Source organism: Anguilla anguilla, chromosome 8 (genome assembly GCF_013347855.1).
Source record: "Anguilla anguilla isolate fAngAng1 chromosome 8, fAngAng1.pri, whole genome shotgun sequence".
NCBI lineage: Eukaryota > Metazoa > Chordata > Actinopteri > Anguilliformes > Anguillidae > Anguilla > Anguilla anguilla.
This window is the reverse complement of record NC_049208.1, coordinates 47,663,933-47,688,055: the sequence shown is the minus strand read 5'-3', so window position 1 is coordinate 47,688,055 and position 24,123 is coordinate 47,663,933. Positions and strand designations below refer to the sequence as shown.

General features: G+C 49.2%; 1 protein-coding gene across 5 annotated transcripts; it reads left to right on the top strand.

Annotated features, from left to right (window-relative positions):
- On the top strand, positions 1–23,974 carry LOC118233462 (GON-4-like protein). Of its 5 annotated transcripts, none has more exons than XM_035429254.1 (30): positions 1–1,208; positions 3,163–3,434; positions 4,049–4,174; positions 4,326–4,567; positions 5,872–5,946; positions 6,149–6,199; positions 6,406–6,456; positions 6,666–6,761; positions 7,130–7,243; positions 7,671–7,850; positions 7,943–8,153; positions 9,487–9,588; positions 9,840–9,880; positions 10,145–10,263; positions 11,160–11,346; positions 11,752–11,838; positions 12,799–12,976; positions 13,295–13,445; positions 14,165–14,315; positions 14,523–14,639; positions 15,114–16,625; positions 16,889–17,129; positions 17,429–17,595; positions 18,469–18,666; positions 19,444–19,587; positions 20,162–20,458; positions 20,931–21,078; positions 21,359–21,551; positions 22,284–22,386; positions 22,999–23,974. In XM_035429254.1, the coding sequence occupies exons 2-30, from the start codon at positions 3,176–3,178 to the stop codon at positions 23,107–23,109; spliced, it is 5,652 nt and encodes a 1,883-aa protein (XP_035285145.1). In that variant the 5' UTR covers positions 1–1,208; positions 3,163–3,175; the 3' UTR covers positions 23,110–23,974. The 5 variants fall into 5 exon arrangements, with proteins under 5 accessions (XP_035285145.1, XP_035285146.1, XP_035285143.1 ...); XM_035429255.1 differs by lacking the exon at positions 1–1,208 and adding an exon at positions 1,583–1,664 and having other exon boundaries at positions 20,931–21,051; XM_035429252.1 differs by lacking the exon at positions 1–1,208 and adding an exon at positions 1,583–1,664.
- Positions 23,975–24,123: the final 149 nt, after the last annotated feature.

Genomic DNA, 24,123 nt, shown 5'->3' with positions numbered 1-24,123 from the left:
ACCAATAAAAAACAGTTTTTTTTTGTTTTAAACTGAATTAAAACTTTATTTAAAAAAAAATAAAATAAGTGGACATAAATATTAGAGCACGTAAAATAAGGTTCATTTCCTGACGCACAATAACAAAGCACAAACGGATAAGAATTAATTTTGCACCCGCACCAATTAATATGAATGTAGCTATCAAACGGTCTATTCTCCAGCCCCTCGTTAGCTACAACCATCCTTGCGTCCTCTCTTCAGACAAGCGGGGGTCAGTGTTTTTACAGTAGCCAGGTGCTTCTTGAGCCGAGGCTGCAGTCGTCTTCTTGCCAATGCAAAGACGGAGACGCGGTGGTCGGGACTCGGCTTCGCCGGGGCTTCAGACGCGGGCAAGATGGCCTCATCTCCAGAATTTGGTTGCGTGTCCATGAGCTGGTACGAGGGCTTGCGGGGCGTGAGGCAGGACGGGGAGCGTAAGGGATGAAGCTTCCCCTTCCCCGTGCCGGAAGATTGAGCGCTTGCTCTGTCTGGGAAATATAACGACTCCCGTCGAAAGACGCCCGGGCTCTCTCCGAGGGCCTGGAAGCCATACGGGGTGGTGATTTTTGGAACAGGTAGAGACATTGCCGCGCGTGTCGTTGGGCTAGACTGGTCCTTGTTGGAAAGCGCTGTGGGCCTGGGTCGTTTAGGACTTGGGCCGGGGGAGAGCGAACAGCGCGGTATCCATTCCCTGGTAAAACAACTGGGCCCAATTTCGGACACCTCTGGATTAGATGGAGGCTGCGGGCTGTATGTCCGTCGCGAGAGTGGACCGAAGGACGGAATTGTAAACTTAAGAACTCGATCAGGAGTCAAAACTACATCTCGCAGTGCGGTTGGACGACTCCTCACGTAGTTTTGGGTTTCATGGAGGGATGGCAATCCTAAGAACCTGTTTTCGTTGTTTTCCAGGTCGCAGTTTACGGTAGCTGAACTTCTGTCTTCATCAAAAGCGCAATTTCTGGATGCATACATTTTCTGTTTTGCTTCTAGGACCAAAAAGAAAAAACGAGACTATTTTCTGTTTGCACTTCCTCTCGATAAAAGCAGTCTTTTAACTGCGACCAGGCCTGACAGACATTTCAAAAATAATATGGGTGTTGTTTTGTCACTGGCATTTATTGGATTCTGCCGGTCGCTGTCCGTCGGTCGGCGCGGGGCCAGCCAACCGCAAGGAAGCATGAACGGTGAGCACACCTGCAGGATGAGGAGGACCACGTGCATTTTATAAAGAGTAAAAAGTAGGCCTTATATTTCAAATGACCGATTTTAAAAGCGTCAGATTTCATAAGAAAAAACTAAGATAGTGAATATATCATAGTGATTTTTTTAAATAACACGTGAAGGACAATAAATTCACGTTAGGCCAATTCAGTCAAAAAAGATAGGCTAAACGTTCTCTTACGACAGAACCACTTTCATATGTTATTCGTGGCAGAAAAGCAAAACATTACATGTGTATTTCTACAAGTGAGTATTGGCAAGCTATAGCCTTGTCATGAGTGAGCAGTTCTCAACAGTCAACGGAGCTTGGTTTTGATTGGGCAATGCGAGGGGAAGGGTTTAAGTGCAACACCCGGAAATTGTGCGACTTCAAAATATGTTACTGTTTATCAATGGAGGGGATTACTACTTCTTGGCGGGTATGAAATATTTTTACAATCGCACAGCCAACCGGCGAGTAGAATCGACGGGTAAACACTAATTGTATTAATTAATGAATTGAATTGAATCTGTCTAGCCGTCACTTTTGACCGCTAGTCAGCACTCAACGTAGCCTTCTGCTGTTAGTTAACCCAAGCGAGTTGAGCTGATGAACTACGAATGGGACCATCGCTAGCTAACGTTATTATCGCATAACGTTAGTTACCTTGTAAATAATGTAACTGTAGACTGTCAGCATATTTCATTTTCAGACGCCAAAATGCAGAGCTTTTTGGTTGATGTAGGCCGCTTTGTGCTACATTAGCACAGTGATCAGTAGACTATACAAGGCTCCTATCCTATGTTATCAATCCGACAGTGTTCGCCATCAGTTTTACTTTAGGTAGGAAGGTTTGTTTAAGAAGTCTGCCGTAAATTGCTGAAGTGGCATGCCTGCTATGTATTGTTACGTTCACAAGTTCGTTTTCTAGTGTATGTGAAATGTTTGCTTTTAAACAATATTGTACATTTTATACATTATAGGTCGCGATTTTGGTATCGTACATGTAATATAATAACATATGCTCTCTGCACGTTAGTGTGATGTAGCTAATTATGTTGTTATCAAACACGGATTTGCTTGACGAATGGGCCTATGATTCATGCTTTGATATTAGGAACGTTTATAGCAGGATGCATAATCGCTGTTTATTGTTGTTCTTGCAGTATAAACTCAGTCTTACTAGCGGCATTGTCCGTCAAGTCCATATGGCAGATAAATCGACATCATAATAATAAGCGGAAAATGACGGGTTTTTCTCAGAAATGCTGAGTGTTAAACAGTAAATGCTGTTGCTTATGTTTTCGCCTGTCGCTCGCAGTCTTTCAGTGACAACAGACGTGAATCCCCTGAACATGTGTTTAGTGTGATTGGTGATCTGGGTATGTGAGCTGGGCTATACCTCTGAACAAATTGCTAACTATGGCGTAATGACTGTAATCCTGCTAAAGATTGCATTATCAGACACTCTTATCCAGATCGACTCGTAAAGTGTACAGCTGCATTCAAGTGGGTCAAATCATAGACCGTATAAGGGTTAAATAAGCAGTAGTTCTACCGCGATGAGGCGATGGAATGTCCAGTAACAATGTAGCAATGCATAAATATGGAACAATGTACCATTACGAATTGGAGAAAACTGTACTACTATTAGCTTAGTGACTTAGTGCAGTTAGCATAATCATTGAATAGTAAATGGGGTGTGAAACGATTATTAGCAATAAACCGTTTGTGTAGCTGGTCTTAGTTTTTTGGTATATTAGACTGCTATCATCACATTACACTATTTTGCATGAAGGCAATATGCGTATTGTCTCATCATAGCTCAAATGTTGCGTGCGGGTCTTTTGTGAATGTAGTTGCTGAATGCCTGTGTGTCTCTGTTTTAAAATGTAGCTGGTCCATAACTAGAGCTCCCTCTCTCTGTGGTTCCACAGGAACGCATAGACAATGAGCCTCGCCAAGAAGCGCCGAACTGCCACTCCTAACTCGAGCCCTCCCAGGCCCAAAGCCAGAAAGAAGGAGGAGGAGCCTGAGACCGGACCTCCAGTGTCCCACAATGCACCGCGCGGAGACACAGATAAGAGTGCGGCGGCCGCGGCTCCCGGGGAAAGGGGCCAGGGGATCGTCTGCGATGTGCCCCCTCCTGCCCGGCGGTCGGCCAGGTTCAAGTGTCCGCCTCTGGAGCCTGGCGGGGAGGTCCTTGCAGGTAAGGAGGAGAGACACTAAAGGAGAGAGGAGAAATGGAGAGGGGGAGCACAGAGGAGGCCCGGTAATATAATTAAGGGTTCTGATAGGGGCAGGAAAACTCAGTTAAAGTGTTTATGTATAGTAAGTAAATGTGTTTTTGCATCTACAAATTGTGGGTGAGAGTGAATATATTGCTGTTTGAGTACAAGGTCTCCAGTCAATTGCTGTACTTGGTTTAGTGTTCCGATGCTATTATACGATGAGTAAATGATGAAAAATGGAGTTGTATTCTTTCTCAGAAAGACTAACAGAGCAGTGTTTATGAAGATCCTGACAAGAAATAGTCATTTATTTGTTATGTTGCTAGTTTTCCTTATTTACGTTAGTATGACTAATTTTCATATCTGAAAGTGTGAAAGAGTTTAGCTTTATTTTACACAGAAAGAACTTGAGTTTGTAACAGTGTCTCGGAAAGGTCTAATTTATTCAAATGTGTTGTCTTGGAAGCCATACACTATTTGAATATCCCTCCCTAAATTCTCATTTTTATATTTTAACCCATGACAGGGTAAACATGTTTTCAGATTCGAATGGAGGTGTGCTCTTAAAATGTTTTGAATATTTGTATCTCAGGCCAGGCAGGCATAGCTCCGCCTCCAGGTGATGCTCAAAATGAGGAGCCTGAGCCATCAGGCAGCCCATCACAGCGCCCTCTGCTGGCCCAGGAGGACAGTGACATGAGCCTGATCATTACCCTGGGTGAGATCCTTCACTATCACTGTCTGCGTGTGTACAGGCAGATATTGGCACTGTTCCTGATCCATTGCTTTCACTTGTTATTGGATGAATAAATAATATTATTTAATTTATTTCAGTAATTTATCAATATTTTTATTTGTTGTGTTCGTAGAGGACGAGCAGCGCGGGAGGCGGCGCAGGCGAAGGAGGAAGGGCGGGGTGAAGAGGAAGCGGGGCGGGGCCAGCGGGGAGGAGGGCGGGGCCGAAGGCTCCGGCTCGGGTCAGGAGGGGGAGTCGGAGGGCCCGGAGGAGAGTCAGATTGAGGTGGAGTTTGACAGCCAGCTGGACAGGGAGCTGGAGAGCAAGTCCCGCCAGCACAACCTGACCTCCGCCAACGTGCGCAACATCATCCATGTGAGTCCAATACGGGGAAGCAAGCCCAGCGCCACCTGTGCCTCACTCACTCACTCACCCATTCACTCACTCATTCACTCACTCACCCAGTCACTTACTCACTCACTCACTCAACCTCACTCACTCACTCACTCACTCAGCCTCACTCACTCACTCACTCACTCAGCCTCACTCACTCACTCACTCACCCTCACTCACTCACTCACTCAGCCTCACTCACTCACTCACTCACTCACTCACTCACCCTCACTCACTCAGCCTCACTCACCCAGTCACTCGCTCACCCTCACTCACTCACTCACTCACTCACCCAGTCACTCAGTTACCCTCACACATTCACTCATTCACTCACTCACCGTCACTGACACACTCACTCACTCAGTCACTCACTTACCCCACTCACTCACTCACTCAGCCTCACTCACTCACTCACTCAGCCTCACTCACTCACCCTCACTCACTCACTCACTCACTCACTCAGCCTCACTCAGCCTCACTCACTCACTCACTCAGCCTCACACACCCAGTCACTCGCTCACCCTCACTCACTCACTCACTCACTCACTCACTCACCCAGTCACTCAGTTACCCTCACACATTCACTCATTCACTCACTCACCGTCACTGACACACTCACTCACTCAGTCACTCACTTACCCCACACACTCACTCACTCACTCACTTACCCTCGCACACTCACTCACTCACTCACTCACTCACCCAGTCATTCACTCACTCACTCAGCCTCACTCACTCACTCACATCTCTTACTCACTCACCCTCACACTCACCATCACTAACACACTCACTCACTCACTCATTCAGCCTCACTCACTAACTCACTTACTCAGTCACTCACCATCACTGACACACTTACTCACCCAGTCACTCAGTTACCCTCACACATTCACTCATTCACTCACTCACCATCACTGACACATTCACCCACTCACTCACTCACCATCGCTGACACACTTACTCACCCAGTCACTCAGTTACCCTCACACATTCACTCACTCACCCACTCACTCACTCACTCACTTACTCAAGCACTCATTCCACTTCCTGTCTGGTCAGTCATAATTTCACTTTGATCCTTTAGCAGACTCAAAGTCACTTGCATTGTAAGTGTAAGTGTGAGTGGACTGGACTGAACTGGATTGGACTGGAGTAGACTGGACTGGAGTGGCTGTTATGTGCTTTTAAGCAGAGTTAAGTGAATGGGAATTGAGCCTGGAACCCTTATGTTAGTAGTCCACTTCTTTAACCTCTGCGCCACTGCCTCCCCTCCCCTTTCCCCGCAGGAAGTCATCACTAACGAGCACGTGGTGGCCATGATGAAAGCCGCCATCAACGAGACGGAGGCCATTCCCGTCTTTGTGAGTCTCGTTCATTTTTTTCTTTTTCCTCAATTTGGAAAATTCCAGAGAACGAGGGGAATAGCACACAGTTGTTTCTCATGTACTTTAACAGGAGTGAAAGAATTTATTTTGTAAAGCACACATTTTGTGGTTCACGAAAGCCGAGAATGATTTAATGATTTCGGAAACCTTTTTCCCCCCTCTCCCTCGTTTCCGTCAGGAACCCAAGATGACGCGCTCCAAACTAAAGGAAGTGGTTGAGAAAGGAGTGGTGAGTTCTCCCCGTGCGACGGCACCCCAGCATCTCCCCCTGCAGAGGCTGTGCTTTTGCTCTCGGCAAGCGGCCAGACGAGCTGTGGTCGTGTTTATTTCTGTGTCAGCGCTCCATAGATGCAACGCGCCTTGAGAGACGCTCGATTGCAAGCAGAGTTGACGCTGACAGTGCACTTCCAGTTTAACTAAAGCTGTGTCTTTCAGGTGATCCCGAACTGGAGTATCTCCCCAATGAAGAAACCCAATGAGCAGAAGGTGTGTCCTGCCTTCTTCCTGCCCGGGGGGGGGGGCTTTACCCACAGTGCAACTCTGCATTAGAAACGGAAAGAACTTATAGAAGTAATATTGGATTGAAAGGCACACCACCCATACACAAGTAAGGGAGTATTGGATATGGACAAACTTGTTTTGACCCAGTGTCCCTCTTTCCTTCTCCCAAATGCTCCCCCCCCCCCAACCCTCAGGCCCCCCAGTTTGTTGACATTCCTCTTGAGGAAGAGGACTCCTCCGATGAAGAGTACCGCCCCGATGAAGACGAGGAGGATGAGACGGCTGAGGAGGTGAATCACCTTTGACCTTTCATTAGGCTGTAGTTGTTAACAGCTTACCTCAATGCTTAGTCAGTTGTGTTTGAGTAACATCATGTTTCAGCATCTGTGGAACTGTGAAACGGGACTCAATATTTTTTCTTAACTTTTGACTGACTTGTTCAGGTGTTCACCAAAATGTAAATCGCCAAAATGTGTCTCACCGAACTGCGTTTAATCATGAGGTGAATGCTAATTGTGTCTTAGCCTTTGTCAGACAGTGTAGAAACATTCTTTTATGGATGCAGGAAAAGTAGTCGCTCGTGAGCCAAGCGTGTTCTAGGTGCTTCTGTGTCATCGGTGCCGTGGTGACTGTTGTGGTGCATGCTGGGGTGTTTCAGACGTTTTTGGAGAGTGACATAGAGAGCACTGCCTCCTCTCCACGGGGCAGCAAAGGGGCCCTGGCCCGGATGGTTGCCGAGGGCGACGAGGACAGGAGCTGCAGTCCTACACAGGTAACACACCTGAGCAGCCAGACACCTGCACAGGTAACACACCTGAGCAGCCAGATCACCCGCACAGGTGACACACCTGAGCAGCCAGATCACCTGCACAGGTAACACACCTGAGCAGCCAGATTACACCCTTTCAGCACACCTGAACTGATAATGCACCCCTCTGGCAGACACATGAGCTTCACTGATGAACCCCCACCTTATAACCTCTAATACACCTTGATACCTGAGTGGCACACCTTTACCTGGTATTGCAGTTGCAGACATTGGCCAATTACACAAATAATCTTCTTTTTTCTTGTTTTGTGTCACAGTGTGTCAGCGCCACATTTGCACAATAGAACAGAGATGATGCGTTATGATTCAGCGGTGTCCATGGTAACAAACCCCGCCTCTCTTCCTCTTTGTTCCCTCCCCACGCTCCCAGCGCTTGCGCAAGTCCAGGCACCTGAGAGTGGAGGCCGTGCCCATGGGCCCCCCACCACCCCCGAAACCTGCAGGCCCCCAGCGCCCCCCCAGGGCCCCGCCCGAGTGCAGCTTCATGGAGAAGCTCCACGCCGTGGAGGAGGAGCTCGCCATCAGTCCCATCTGCCTGGAGCCCTACCAGGTCCCGCCTGCACCCCCCACCCCCCCCTCCCCAACACGATAATAAATACCAGCACCCAAACGCTGATTCTAAAGCCGTCCGGTCTCCCTCAGGCTCTGAGCGGTGCTGCCGAGGGGGCCAGCGTGATGGCCTGCCGCACCCGCTCCAAGCGCACGCTCCGGGACGTCCCGCTCGGCAGGCTGGAGGCGGAGCTACGGGCCCCCGACATCACCCCGGACATGTATGACTGCGGCTCCGCCCCCGAGGACAGGGAGTGGACCCACTGGCTGCAGGGCCTGATGACCTCTGATATGGAGAACGACGGTGAGTGTGAGAGTGAGGGGGGGCCTGGGTGGCAGTGGGAGGGGTTAGGGAATTATGAATGGGATGGGCCTGGGTAATAGTGAGAGGGGCTAGGGAGGTATGGAGTGGGAGGGGCTTGGGTGGTAACAGGAGGAGCTAGGGAGTAATGGAGTGGGAGTGGTCCCACTCACCAGTAGTATTAGCAGTAGAGAGAGAGAAACTGGTTATGGGATCATAATCAGTTTTAATGAGCTCACCTGCCTCCATCTGCATTTATGTTTTGATAAGGTGCCGCACAAGAGACTTATTAGCAAAATGAAGACAGTAGGAATTACAGGATGTATTTCAGAGTGGGTTTAGACCTGGCTACAGGATAGAACACTAAGTAGTAGTAGGAGGGATCTAATCTGAGCAGGGTACTATGGGGTGTGGAGTCCCACAAGGATCAGTGCTGGGACCACTGCTATTCCTCGTTTATATCTGATAAGGAAGTTGAAAGTGCATATACAGAACTGGGAGGCCCAGCTAATAGTTTGGAGTCTACTAAAGTAATCCAAAAAGATTTAAACAAAATCCAAAAGTGGGTGGAAACTTTTAATTAAATTCATGAAGTTCATTATAGCTAAATGTGAAGTTCTACAAATGGGACATAAAAACATAAGGCCAAGCTTACTTTATGGGACGACCAACATTGGAACGTGCTCAATTTGAAAAAGATTTCGGAGTAATGGTTGATCCAAACCTTTCAGGTTCTTGGCACTGTGCTGTTGCAATAAAAATGCCAATAGGATGCTGGGATATATAGCCAAAGATATTGAGTATAAATCCAAGGAAGTACATTTGTTAGACCAACTTGGAGTATTGTATGCAGTTCTGGGGACTGTACTATAAGAAAGACATAGAAGCTCTTGAAAAGGTTCAAAGAAGGGCAGCCAAATTGTCTCCTAGTATGAAAGATAAAAGCTATGAGGAAAGAGTCAAGATTCTTAATCTCTTCAACCTTAGTAAAAGGAGACTCAGGGGTGATTTTATTGAGTCTTTTAAATTCATAAAGGTGATAAACAAAGTAAACTACAAGAGTTCTATTTGTAGACCGTGGGGATATAAATGGAAATTAGAAAAACAAATTGTTTGGCTGAATGTCCTGTTCTCCTCATTATGTTATGTTGTTTTGAAGTCATCAAGTCATGTTAGCAGGTGTAATGTCTAGTGTAAATTTGGTGAAGCAGTGAATATAAAATTTAACAATAATTAAGAAAACTATACAAAAATTAATTTAAAAATTAAAACTCTCTCTCTCTCTCTCTCTCTCTCTCTCTTTCTCTCTTTCTCACTCACTCACTCACTCACACAGAGGAGGGCGATGATGACGATGACCCTGAGTACAACTTCCTGGCGGACATCGACGAGCCCGACCTGGAGGACTACCGTAACGACCGGGCCGTTCGCATCACCAGTGAGTTTCCATGGCGACGGCCGGTCGGCTCCTTTCCGGTTTTAAAAGCTTCAGTGCTCTTTTTCAAAGCTGAGTCATCCGCGGTGCGAAAAAACAAAGCTTTCAGGTCGTTTCGGAGAGGAGTCGCTGGTGAATGTCAGCTGTTTGGAAAAGAGCAGATTTAAGTGCAGTAGTTTCAGTCAGTTGGCGTTTCTTCGAGATGAAGGCTTACTCTTACGCTCTCTCTCTCTATTTCTGCCTTTCTTTCCCAGAAAAGGAAGTGAGTGATCTGATGGAGGAGCTCTTTAAAACGGTAAGTAAATGTCTCTGTGGTTTTGGACGCTAACCCCATTTCCCCTACCCACAGCCTTTCATTAAATTACCTTCAGTTCAGCAGAGTGCCAGTTCATTTCCCACAGTGCACTGCAGGTAACCTATTGGGCAAATGTGTAAGGAAAGCTCAATAAATAATAAAGTAAACTCAAATGATTTGGCTCATTTGCAGAAACTTGTGCATTGTTTTTATATTTCTCCGTTTACCTCGCTCCCCCCCCCCCCCCCCCCCCCCCATTGGCAGTTCCAGGATGAGTTGTTAGTGCAGGAGCAGGATGAAGAAGGGCACGAGGAAGAGGAGGAGAGGGAAGAAGAGACACCACCCCAGGAGGCGCCCAGTTTCAACATCCCACAGACGATCCGGTACAGACCCCCAGCGCAGTCTCAGTACAGAGCCCCAGCGCAGTCTCAGTACAGACCCCCAGCGCAGTCTCAGTACAGACCCCCAGCGCAGTCTCAATACAGACCCCCCAGCACAGTCTCAGTACAGACACCCCCAGCGCAGTCTCAATACAGACCCCCCATCACAGTCTCAGTACAGACTCCCAACACAGTCTCAATACAGACACCCAGCACAGTCTCAGTACAGACCCCCAGCGCAGTCTCAATACAGACCCCCCAGCACAGTCTCAGTACAGACTCCCAGTGCAGTCTCAATACAGACTCTCCCAGCATAGTCTCAGTACAGACTCCCAACACAGTCTCAGTACAGACCCCCCCAGCACAGTCTCAGTACAGACTCCCAACACAGTCTCAATACAGATACCCAGCACAGTCTCAGTACAGACCCCCAGCGCAGTCCCAGTACAGACCTCAGCACAGGCTCAGTACAGACTCTCAGTGCAGGCTCAGTACAGACCCTCAGTGCAGTCTCAGTACAGACTCACTCACACTGTCAGCCTCTCTCTGGGATGGAGCAGCAGAGCTGTGCTGTGTCTGTTTGGGTTGGGAGGCAGAGAAACGCTCCTTCAGCGCTACTCCTCCTCACCACAGAATGGAGGCTGAGTGCACTGAACTATAGAGCTACACACACACACACACACGTGCGCGCACGCACACCCGCACGGGCACATGTACCCACACCCTGAAACACACACACACACACTCGCGCACACTCACACTCGTTTTACTGTCCCAGCCGAGAGTAGGGAAATGAAAAAGAATGAAAAGCGAGCATGGGGGGGGGGGGGGGCGGGCCGTCTGGTCGCCGTGGGGAACCTGCCGGCGCGGCGGGGTGACTGACGGCTGTTCGGCCGCAGGTTCGAGGACCCGCCGGCCGCCGTGCTGACGGAGAGCCACCGCACGGTGAAGCAGCAGCTGGAGGCCCTGCGGCGCCATCGCCACCTGCTGGAGAGTCAGGGCGGGGGCCCCGTGCTCCTGGGCCGGCCCTGCGCCCTCATCCTCACCCACGCACAGAAAGCGCAGCTCCAGCAGCAGGTCCAGCAGGTATGGCGCCCCCCGGTGACCGCAGAGGAGAATTGCAGGCATGGTCCACAAATTACCGACTACAACAGTGGTTCTGTGGGCTATTGTTCTTCATGGCATGCATAGCTATTTCTGACACAATGTGGCTTAAGAGGGTAAATAATCCTGAACACGAAAAGCACCCATTTATGAAAAATTTACAGCTTTTTAAGATTCTGGTATCTCACTTATGGTTGGAACGAAAACCAGCAGACACACGGGTACCCCAGCACCGAGGCCGGGAACCACTGAACTGGAAACTTTTACCTAGTTTAACCTTTTCAGCTCACAGGTCCGTCAATAATTGCAGCTACCAAATTGGTTGTGGTTCCAGTCTTTAAGAGTGTGATCCTCTGGTTGTATTTTATGCTATTTTCCCCCTGACAGCACGTCCAGCTGCTGACCCAGGTGCACATGCTCACCAGCCCAGTGGAAGCGCTGCAGAGCGAAACCGCCACCACTCGCCTCTTCCTGGTGGGTACAAACGCCCCCGCCCCGCCCCGCCCTCCAAAACTGCTAATGGAGGCAGCGCTCAATCAGCAAACAAGTGTTCCAAACTGTGTACTTGTGTTCTCAGAAGAACGCACCTTCCGGTATGCTTACAAAGACTACACTTTTTGAGTGTAAGAACACTTAAAATCCGTTCAGTTTGGTACGTACTTGTACTTGGACGTCACCACACTACTGACCTCTTACCTTAGCAGGAAACACATCGACAGTACAAAAATACATGAATAAAATATACTTAGACTTGTACACAGAATCCTCCTGCTTTCTGTCTTCCAGAGTAAAAAACTCTCATTTGCCCTCAAATATAGAGCAGAAAACGCAATGGCTGCTGGGAAGGGAAAGCATGGAAAAGTCTGCTTCAGAGCGTTTTTAGTCCTCCCAAGAACACAAAAAGAACTTCCGGTGAAATCTCGCATTCTTGCCTTGTTGCGTTCTTGGAGTTTGGAGCGCACCTGATCACATGACCTTCTTACTTCCGCACCTGCTTTACGCTCTTGGCAGAATACAAGAGTGCGGTTTGGAACACAGCCCTGGACACTCGGTGTCATTGATGCGAAGCGCCGTTCTCACGTAGCGCCTCTGTAGCTCCCCCTTGTGGCTAATTCTCAGCCTGCTAGTGAGTGAGAGAGTGAGAGAGAAAACCAGGTCCATGCGGTGCTTCGTATCTAAAAATAGTTTTTGTATAATTGACAGGAGGTGCAGAAAAAAGACAACCGTCTGTATCATAGAACTTCCAGAAGGATTTATTCACTTTTAGAATTATTTTTAACTGAATTTACATCTCAGCCACAGCGAAACGTTTCTCCTCGAGACACCTGCACTGACAGTGTAAATAAAAATACATATATTTTTCATTTTTCTTTCCTTCCTCTGTGTGTTCTCCCTCTCCTCCTCCTCTCCTCTCCCTCTCCCTCGCTCGCGCAGTCGGAGCTGGAGTCGTTCGCCGAGCGCGGAGAGCGCGCACGGGGCGCCGCGGAGCCGGGGTTCGCCAGCGCGTTCAGGGCCTGCAACCTGCAGGGGGCGCTGTCTCTGCTGCAGGAGGTCACACTGAGCCCCGAGCCCCCGCACCCAACCCACTGCAGCCCTGACCACCGCGCTGGGGGTGAGTGAGAGTGTGTGTGTGTGTGTGTGTGAGTGAGTGCGTGAGTGCGTGAGTGCGTGAGTGCGTGAGTGAGTGCGTGAGTGCGTGAGTGCGTGAGTGCGTGAGTGCGTGAGTGAGTGAGTGAGTGAGTGCGTGAGTGAGTGAGTGAGTGAGTGAGTATTAGAGTGTGTGTGTTTATATTAGTGTGTGTGTGTGAGTGAGTGTGTGAGCGAGTGAGTGACTATTAGTGTTTATTAGAGTGTGTGTGTTTATATTAGTGTGTGTGTGTGTGTGTGTAGCCCCTGTGCTCAGTGTTGCTGTCCTGCTCTTTTTGGGCAGGGCGCCCCTCCCCCCTGCTGCCTCCACAGTTGGCCTGGCTGCTGGCCACCCGGCCCGTCTTCATGTACCCCGAACTGCTGCCCCACTGCAGCCTGGACCCCGCCCTGCACCCGCCCCGCACAAACTCCTTCTACACCCCCGGGGAGGACAAGTACACACTGCTGCGCACGCTCACGCACACACACTCTAACACACACGTTAAAACACATACAGAGACGCACACACACATACACGCACACACACACGCACACACACACATGCACATACACACGCACTCACACACATACACACACACACACACACTCTAACACACACGTTAAAACATATACAGAGATGCACACACTGTAACACACACATACACGCACACATGCTAAAACACAGAGACGCACACACACTGTAACACACACACATACACACACGCACACACACACACTCGCGCACACTCACACGCGCACACGCACTGTAACACACGCACACACTCACACACACTCTAACACACGTTAAAACACATACAGAGACGCACACACACTGTAACACACACGCACACACTCTAACACACACGTTAAAACACATACAGAGATGCACACGCACTGTAACACACGCACACACTCACACACACTCTAACACACGTTAAAACACATACAGAGACGCACACACACTGTAACACACACGCACACACTCACACACACTCTAACACACGTTAAAACACATACAGAGACGCACACGCGCTGTAACACACACACGCGCTGTAACACACACACGCACACACACTCTAACACACACGTTAAAACGCATACAGAGACGCACACGCGCTCTAACACACACACACGCACACACACTCTGACTGAAGTCTGTCCGTCTCCTCTCCAGCTTGGTAGTGCTGGGCCTGAGGAACTTCAGCGAGACGAGGAGCCCGTACGAGCTGGTCTGCGAGTACCTGATCCGCGGCAAGGGAGCCAAACAGCTCCGCAAGCACGTCCTCAACATGTGCCACCGCCGTCCCCGTGACAACGCCATCAAGGTGCGCCCCTTCAGCTTCCCCCTCCAACAGGAAGTCGCGTTCTCGAGTGTCCCACGTTGTTAAGGGTCCCCCCCTGTTTTTGTACTTCAGCTTTTGCTGATTTTAGTTCCACACGGTTTCCGCACTGCCGCTTGTTAGCGGTTTCGGTTCTCCCGTTTGCCCCCGTGTCACACCTTAAACCCTCCCCCCCTTGCCTTTGGCTCCCAGTTCTACGTTGAGCGGAAGATGGTTCCCCCCATGACACTGGCGTGTGGTGAAGTGAAGCCTGGTGAACAGCGCCCTCCGGTGGAAAGGGAGGGGACCGGCATGCCCCCGTGGCTGCGGGTGAGAAGCCACCCGTGACTAATTTGCTTTGAGCAGAGATGTACTATGAAGTAAACATGGTCCCTAAGGAATGAATACTAAGTCCTTGAGTAGTAGACACTCAGGGAACTTCATGTTAATTTTAGAACAGAAAAAAAAGAAACTGAATAAAATGAATAAAATAGGTTTAACAGCATGATATTTGTTCTGTTGTTGGTTCTGAATAATGGGGGGGTAGTACAGCGGGAAGGTCCTTGGTTTAAATCCCGGCCTGTGTGGAGTTTGCATGTTCTCGTCACCGTTTTGCATATTCTTGTCGCCGTTTGCATGACCTCGTCTCGTTGTCAGACAAGTAGAATTCCTGAAGTGACCAATCAGAATCGAGCAATTCAGCAAAGGCGTGTAATAATATAGTGTTTTAAAATAAAAACAGTATAAAAACAATGAAAGTAAGTCTGTGTGCGATGAACATGTCTCTTTCTCGCCCTCCTGCAGAAGAGCATACGCCATATTCACGAGGCAGTGATGGACTACAACCACTTCCCGCTGGAAGCTCCGCCTCCTCCTGCCAAACCGTCCTATACCTTTCCCCCAAACACACGCTATCCTCCCACGCTGCCCCCGGTCCTCACCCTGCACCCCTTCGGCTTCAGACGGCAGCGTCCCGTTTCCGTGGAGGCAGGCTGCGCCCCCGTGCCTGACCCGTGGCTGGTTTTAGGGCACGGAGCTGACCCTTGCCTTGCTGCCAAGATCGCCCCCTGCTGTCACGGAGGTGCGACTGCAGCAGAGGGGAGGACTGCGTGCACAGAAAAGTGTGGCCCCTTGCGCGAAGCCCTCAGTAAGATGGTTCCCATCCAACCCGCGCCCCCTAAACCTCCGCCCCCGCCCCTGCCCCCCCAGGCCCTGCAGGTCCTCACCGTCCCAGCAGGGGGCGCCCTCCGCGTGCCGGAGGGACTGGCGAGGGCGGGGGTGGCGACGGTCGTGTCGGGCGGCGCAAAGGAAGCGGGTCAGTCGGGGGCTGTCCATCACGGCGTCCCGCCCGCCGTCATCATCAACGTGACCGCCCCATTGGCCACTGCGGTCGTATGTCCCGCCCCTTCCTGCGAGAGATTGGCTGGTTTTGTCAGTGAGGCCCCACCTCCGCCACAGGAGGGCGTCGCTCTACCCTTCTCCCCCCTCGCTCTGCTTGGAAAATTCGGCAGGCCGCTGCTGCCCGCCCCTCTGCGAGAGAACACCCCTACGGCCCCCCCGGGGAGGACCGTTAGAAGAGGACCCAGCGTATCGAATGGAGTGCCTCACCCTGGTAACCCCCAAAAGCCCAGAGCATTCTGGGATGTGGTAAATGTCCTTGCCGGTCCGAGCGGGGAAGCGGATGGCGGCACAGTGGGCCCCAAACTGGGAGGCCTCCAAAATCAGCCCCCTTCGGGTCCCCGCCGGACGCTCTCCGCTCCTGCGGGGGGTCCCAAGTACGCCCTGGTCAGCTGCGGCCCCAGCGCCGCGCCCCACGTCCTCCTCTTACCCCAAAACTGTGCGATTGCGGACGGGATGCCGGTGAGCGCGAGTGTGCCGGCAGGGGCCCAGAACGAGCCGGGGGACCCCCAAGAGAGCCGTGCTGAGGCCCCCACAAGGGGACCGCCCCCCTCTTCCAAAATCAGCACGGTTGAGCTGGAATGGGCTGAGCAAGGAGAGGGATGGGAGGAAGAGGAGGAGGAGGAGAAAGAGGGAGAATGCGACGGCCAGGAGGAACCGGAAGCGGGAGATTTCGGGGGCCCCCTCTTGGCCCTGTCGGAGTCCTCGGGGAGCCCCGCCTCCAGTCCGCGCACCCCGGAGAAGATGGATGCGGAGGAGGGTGGAGGAGAGGGGTGGAGCGGGCTGCTGACCTCCACCCCGCAGCACAGCCCCCAGGGAAAGCGGGAGGGGGAGGGGCTGGATGACGTCGCCAGCGAGGAAGAGGAAGTGATGTCGCCAGCGTCCGAGCAGTCCTTGTTGTCAGTGCCAGAGCTGCAGGTGTGGAGCGCAAGTGTAATTCAAGTTATTTTTAAGGTTTTATGTTAAATTCTTAAGGTTTTATTTTTCTTGTGGATGTAGCCTGCATATAAAATATAGAATTTGCTCTTCGGTTGTTGGCTAGCATAATGAACTTGCTCTAGTACTTTAGTGTACTTCCTGTTAAACATTACTGGATGGTATTAATAAAATAAGCCTGCAGCAGCTGTGCTGTTGCATCTGTGTGTTGTGTGTGAGACTCCATTTTGTTTTTCTCTCTCCAGGAGACCATGGAGAAGCTCAGCATGCTGGCTTCAGAGGGCAGGGAGTCTGAGGCGGGAGAAACAGACGACGGCGAGTCCCCAAACTCCCTCGCTTCTCCGCCCTCGTCCTCCGGCCCCCAGAATCCTGAGGAGAGGGCGGGGACGCGTGAGGGGGAGAAGCCAAGGGAAGGCGGAGCCTCCCAGTCTGTTGCTGTAGGCGGTGCGCCTCGATCCAGAGGGAAACGATTTGGCAAAAGCAGAGGTCAGTATGGGGTCAGGGAGATGGAACTGCTCTGCTTAGCAGTTATGCAGTAATTCTTATCTATGTGTGTAAATTGATGTAATTGTGACTGCCCAGAAAATTGGAACTTCATTTTAGGCTCCAGTTCAACTTCAGAGTTATTGAAATCTCAAATTGGCAAATGCTAGTGTGACTGCCTGTGTTTGTCTGTTTGTGGCTCTGTCCAGTCTTAACGGCATAGAAATCCTTGCCTGTGTTGCCCCTGGTTACACTGTCTGTTCCTCTCCTCTCTAACACCCCCCCCCCCCCCCCCCAACCAGGCAATGGCCGCCACCCCCGCACTAGCGTGAAATGTAGTGGGCGTCAGGAGCTGGACGATGGGGACGCGTCCAAGCCGCTGCTGGTCGGCGGCGATGATGACACACTGAGCAGTGATCCCCTGAGGGAGAGCAAGGACATGGCCTTCGCCAGGGCCTACCTCCGCAGGGTCAGAAACACGTCCTTTATCTGATGCTAATGCTAACGCAGAGTCAGGAACACGTCCTTTATCTGATGCTAATGCTAACACAAATCAGGAACACGTCCTTTCTCTGATGCTAATGCTAACGCAGAGTCAGGAACACGTCCTTTATCTGATGCTAATGCTAACACAAATCAGGAACACGTCCTTTCTCTGATGCTAATGCTAACGCAGAGTCAGGAACACGTCCTTTCTCTGATGCTAATGCTAATGCAGAGTCAGGAACACATCCTTTCTCTGATGCTAATGCAGAGTCAGAACACGTTTTATCTGATGCTTATGTCAATGCAGACTCAAGACACATCTTTTATCTGATGCTTATGCCAATGCAGGGTTAAGGTCAAAATCATGTTGGACCCTAGAGAATTATCATCGAAACGCTCAACAATCCAAAACGCTCAACAATCCAAAACATTGCGAAGCGAAACGCTCAACAAATCGAAAGAACATTGGCAAAAATAAAAATGTTTCTTTTGCAGTTGTAAGCTCCAGAAAAGTTCCTGCAGATTTCTTAAAGGGTATTTCTAATAGTTATTTGAACCCAAGTGTAGAACATATCCCCCATCTGGTGTTATAATAGGTAATATAGGGGTGCCCAAGCTAAGGTCAGGAATATATCCTTCTGCTGGCAGAGTGACTCACTACAATACCTTGTCATATAGAACACCTCTTAGCTTGGGGCTCAATACTTGCAACATGTTGCATATGTCGGGCAGCGTTACTCCAATGCACACAGATACACTCATTAACGGTCACATTGTTTGACCTCCTGACCAGTGGGGGGCGCCAAAGCAGTTTTAAAACCCAGGGAAACCTCTGTCCCAACTTGTTTTCCCCCAGGTCTGTGCGGCCGTGCGGGGCGTCCCGGGGAAGGTGGAGGAGTTCCTGAGGGTCCTGTACGAGTTTGAGCAGGGGGGAGAGGGGCGGAGCTCGGTGGAGCTTTTCGAGCAGCTGAAGCTGGTGCTGAGGGACCGGCCCGACCTGCTCTGGGACTTTGCCGCCTTTCTGAGGCCCGAGCAGGCCCGGGAGTGTGGCCTGGTACTGACCCCATAATCTGCTCTTTATCTTACGTCACACTACACCACGGGCATTTAGCAGACGCTGTTATCCAAAGCAGCTTCCAAAACCTTCTCATTTTTATACAGTATCCATTTGTACAGCTGGATATATACTGAAGCAACGCGGGTTATGTACCATGCTCAAGGGTACAACGGCAGTGTCCTGCCTGGGAATCAAACCTGCAACCTGCAAACCTCCATAACCATTATATATATATATATATGTCCTTGGGTACCCTTAAAGGTGCATAAAATGCATTATTGTTTATTAACAAGATCTGTGGCTTGTAGTGCGCAAAATAGTTTCTCGCTTCTGCTTGTCCATTCTAGTGGTGGGTGGCATGGCGGTTGAGTTGAGAGTGGTGGTGACTCCAGTATAAATTAAAAATGTGGTGAACAGCTAAAAATCGAGGGGTAAAAACGGATGAATTGCTAAATGTTAGCTTGTTAATGTGTATGATTTAGTGCTTTGTATGACTGTGTGTATGGCTGTATGCAAAAGCATCTGTGTTTAGCTTTTCCCCTCTGTTTCTCTCTCTCTCTCTCTCTCTCCCTCTCTCTCCCCCCCCTCTCTCTCTCTCTCTCTCTCTCCTTCTCTCTCCTCTCTCTTTCTCTCTCTCCCCCTCCCTCTCTCTCTCTCTCCCTCTCTCTCCTCTCTCTCTCTCTCCCCCCTCCCTCTCCCTCTCTCTCTCTCCCCCCTCTCTCTCCCTCTCTCTCTCCTCCTCCTCCTCCTCTCTTCTTCTCTCCCTCGCTCCAGCTTGCTGAGCAGCAGGCTTTTGAGCGCAGTCGCCATTTCCTGCGGCAGCTGGAGACGAGTTTTGGGGAAAGCCCCGCCCACTACCGCCAGATAGTGCGCGCTCTGCAGGAGGGGCCCGGCCTCAGCCCCGCAGGTCTGAGAGAGGTACACCAGGGGGCGCTGTGTGAAGTCATTGCTCTGCAGCCTGTGGGAAAAGTGTCTGTGGACTCTTATTAAACGGGGTTCCCGCTGTACATGAATGAATGAATGAGTGAATGGATGAATTTCGTTATTGTGTCATGCATCACATGGATGCCCGGCCCACATGGGCTTATATGACACCAACATTTTGCATATAACAGATCCAGAGTAAATCCTAGACCTATTAAAATGCTACAGACACATATCTGATACATATACCCTGTACATGTAAAAGGCGGGGTTGTGAGATTGCTCTGATTTATATTTGAAATTCAAAGGCACTGAATTTCCATTGCAAAACACCCCTAGTTCTGTAGCTGTACACATCTTGTACAGTTTGGGTGCTGGATTTTCGATTTTAGAAGACATGTTTTGACAGTTTTTACCACGCTGTACCATTTACAAACGATGTTCTTGAGATCTCTGAAATGTGGAAACTTAAAATTTTAAATGTAAAATATTGTGGAAACCTTGTCCAAAATAAGTTTTTTGTTTTTGTTCTGTTTTTCCCTTTTTATTTCTTTTTTTTTTTGTCCAGCTAAAAGCTCAGATGGCCTCCATGCTCAAACACCACACCCATCTTCAGGGTGAATTCTGGGATTTCTTTGATGAGCTCCACACAACCTCCTCGCAGTCAGTTCATCTGGAAAATACGCCGTTTTCAGAGGTAGGGGAGGGGACAACTGTAGGACAGGAGAGTAGGACAAGGGCCAGAGGTCAGCACAAGAAGGACAAGCTTCCTGTTTCACAGGAAGGGGAGGAGCCCCACAAAGCTGGACCAATGATGGTCCGGAGGAGGAAGAAGGGCAACTTTGGCTGCCGCAATCCACGCAAGGTTAGGAGCGATGCATAATAGGAGGCCAATGGCGGGTTGTCATGTGAAGGAATGTGATTGGTCAGAAGGGTCGTACCAAGCGTGGCCTTGACTGTAAATTCAAACAAAGAAGAGAAACAAGGAAGCATTTAACACCATTAATCTTTTGTATGTGGAAAGATTCTTTTTTTTTATCTGAGTGAGTTCACTTTGAATGAAAACAGCCCAATTCACAGAACACACCTTCCATGTCAATGTGAGTCTAGTATTGGGCATACTTTCTCTAATATTGTAATAGTAAATAAGTATTGTTCTGTAGCAGTAGTATTTAATGTCTGCTAAGCAAACATTTACACATTTGTGTGTTATAAGATTAGTCATTTGCACAGCTGGGTATTTAATAAATCTGTTAAAGGTAAAGCACCTCAAGGAAACGTGTGGTATTCCAGCTCAAAAGGAGCAGGAGTTAAAAAAGAACTCTCTCCTCTATCAGGGCTCTGTCTCCCGGGCTACGAAGGGGCGTGGCCTCTCGCCTCCTGAAACCAGCACCCCCCCTCCAGCAGCTCACCCAGAGAAAAGACTGGAGGAGAGGGAGGAAGAGAGGAGGGAGAGAGGTATGGAGATAAACGGCCCGTGTCCCGGTGAGAACTCTGTGACCCTTTAAGGTGTGACATCACAAATGCGTGATCAGAATGTTCGTAACTGAACGTTCTAATGCTGATGTAACAATCGCTGCTGGTGAATGAAAGCAATGGAGTTCTAGAACACTGATGCAGAACTTCTGAATGAAAAACATTCCAAAGAACCTGCACTTAGAGGGTTAAGGAGGTGGTGATGCGAGAACGATCAGGTGGTAACTAGGCACGGGGTGACGCAAGAGGGAGTTGAAATCGTTTCTTGACATTTCTGTTCTCTCCCAAGGTAAAGAATGTGAGGAAGAGGAGGAGCCTGAGGAAGAGGACGGGCAGCGAGAGAGCGGGAAGGCTGGAGGAGTTGGAGATGCATGCGGTAACACCCCAGCCGCACACCGGACCCTGCCCAGCCCCGACCCCCCTGTCTGTGCCAAAAACGTGTCCCTCACACCCACGGGACAGAAGGTCATCCTCTGGACCAGGTACTAGCCGGTTACACCCACCCCATCCACATACAGAGTATTCCCAACAAAGTAAACTGAGATAGAATGCGTGCACATATAAAAGTGTAGACTGGTGCCAGGCAAGCAGATATATAAAACCATAAGAGATAAAGATACCTGACAAAGACATGCTGGTCGAGTTGTCTCTTGATTAAACACTGACTGGGGGCATTCATAAGCAGTGTACAGGTAATACTTTTTCTCTTATAGAGCCAATAAAGTCAAATAAAACAAGACTCAAATGGTGAATTGCCGACTTCTTGTATAACTGTATAACCTGCAATGTTACTGTAATGCGATACATTGCTTAGCGTAATACAGTGCAATATATTTGTAATGTATATGACCTGTGCCTTACTGCAGTCAGTGTCATTAATGAGCACAGGGTGGTGAACGGCTGTCTTGTTTTCCTCCTGTGCTCCTGAGAGGGTGCCAGGTGTGATGCTTCTGGGGCCCAAAAGGCTTCTGGCATAATGGGCACGGTTGTTGTGTTTTTTTTAAGCTCGCGACTCAAGGTGCGCTCTACTTTTAAGTGACTTGGCTGGTTGTAACATGGGAACTCCCATGAGAGGCATTTATAACAAAGTCGAGGCTTACTGGGGGTATCTTTATTAATTTTTATGTTCACTTTGCACTTGGTTTAATATCTTTGTGTGTGTGTGTGTGTGTGCGCACGCATGTGTGTGTGTGTGTGTGTGTTTTGGGTGACAGGGAAGCAGACCGTATAATCTTGACTGCCTGCCAGCGTAAGGGAGCCAATCAGAGAACATTCCAGGCTGTATCCGCTCAGCTTGGGAACAAGACGGCCAATGAGGTGAAAGATATTAAAATATCCTCTTTGTTCATTGGACAGAGAGTGCACTGGATTAAAACGGCAGCTTTTTGCCAGAAACGGTTTGACATATTTACAAGACCTACAGCCATTATACAGATGCATACAATCCCACTTGCTGAAAACTGCTTATTATCTTGAATGGCCAGTAATGGAGCCAGTACAGAAGTCCCCCAACACAGGCAGTATAACATGAGAGTCAATGCAAGAATAAATTGGGTAACATGGTTTTTGCAGTGGATGGCACTGTTACCTCACAGCAAGAAGGTCTCAGGTTCGAATCCTGGCCTGGGCCTTCCTATGTGAAGTTTGCATGTTCTCCACGTGTCCGCGTGGGTTTTCTCCGGGTACTCTGGTTTCTTCCCACAATCCAAAGACGTGTAGGTTAGACTAAGCGGGGCGGGTATCAATAAAGAGGGCATTGCTGTTAAAGAGCATGTGTGCTCAGTCAATCGGCCCTGTATAAATAAAGTTAGCAATAAAAAATATGAGGGACCAATGAGTGAGCCAGTGCAAGTTCCTGTTGACTTGAGCCAATGAAACGGATCGGTGTTGGAGTGTTGTTTGTAAACGGATCTCTGTGCGGTTTCCCAGGTCTCCCTGCGCTTCCGGGAGCTCGTGGACCTGTTCCACAGCGCCGCCCGGCCCGGCAACAAGGCCGGCGACCCGGACCAGCTGTCCGCTTCTGAAGACGAGCCGGACTGAACAGAACCCAGAGGGCTGGACCTACAGAGACACCCCCCCCCCCCATTGGATACAGCGGTCTTCAAAGGGGAAGTCGGTACAGGAGAGACCGAGCCGATGTGTATTGGGTCAGAACCAGAGGAGACTGGAGTGGTGTATCCCAGCAACACCAACATACAGACCCGACTAGACCTGGGGCAAGCCACCAGACCGGTCGCTGGCTTTGGAACCTCCTCCGGACCCAAAGTCGCAGAGACCACAGAACTGAATAGATCGACTATGATTATGTTTACGTCTGCACTGCTCTTTCTGCGGTGCGAATAATTGCACACGATAACCTTTCCAGGGCTGGTCTTGGTAGACTAGTTTATTAACATCATGCGCATAAGTGGCTTGAACAGGAAATTAGTTTCTGATGAGAAGCTGATGCAAAAGGTCAGAGGATCTGACAGATGTTATAGATACTATTATAGGCAGAGTTGTGATTAATAAACAATAAAAAAAACACCAAAAAGGGTACCGAATAACAGAAGAACTGACTGACCGGCAAATTGTGCTGAAGACAGGGGTTGAACTTAAATTTAATTGGGCCAGAACACTGAATAATTGTAGCAGGGAGTTTAGAAAGTACCTTCTAAATCATACATAATTAGTAATATTGCCAAAAGATGCCAAATTAGCCTTTCAGTATCAACTTACCCCCAGATGTACAGTAGTACAGTATTATAACTTATTGTGCTTGTTGTATATACAGAATTGGGTTTATGACCTTACAGTATCCTTTATTTACAGTGAAATATTTTTGTATTGTTTTTTTTTTTGTCAGAATAAATACAGATATGCGTATCTCTAAATATGGGTGTTGAATAAAATGCTCCACTGAGAAAATGTTTTTTACTAAACAAAAGCTTGAGTTTTTTGTTTTTCATTTAATCTTTATGTACTCACACAAACTGGTTTTGGTAACATGTTATGGAGGGATATTTGTCAGATTATGATGGAAAACAATTCAAGGAAATGGACTGCTCACAGAAA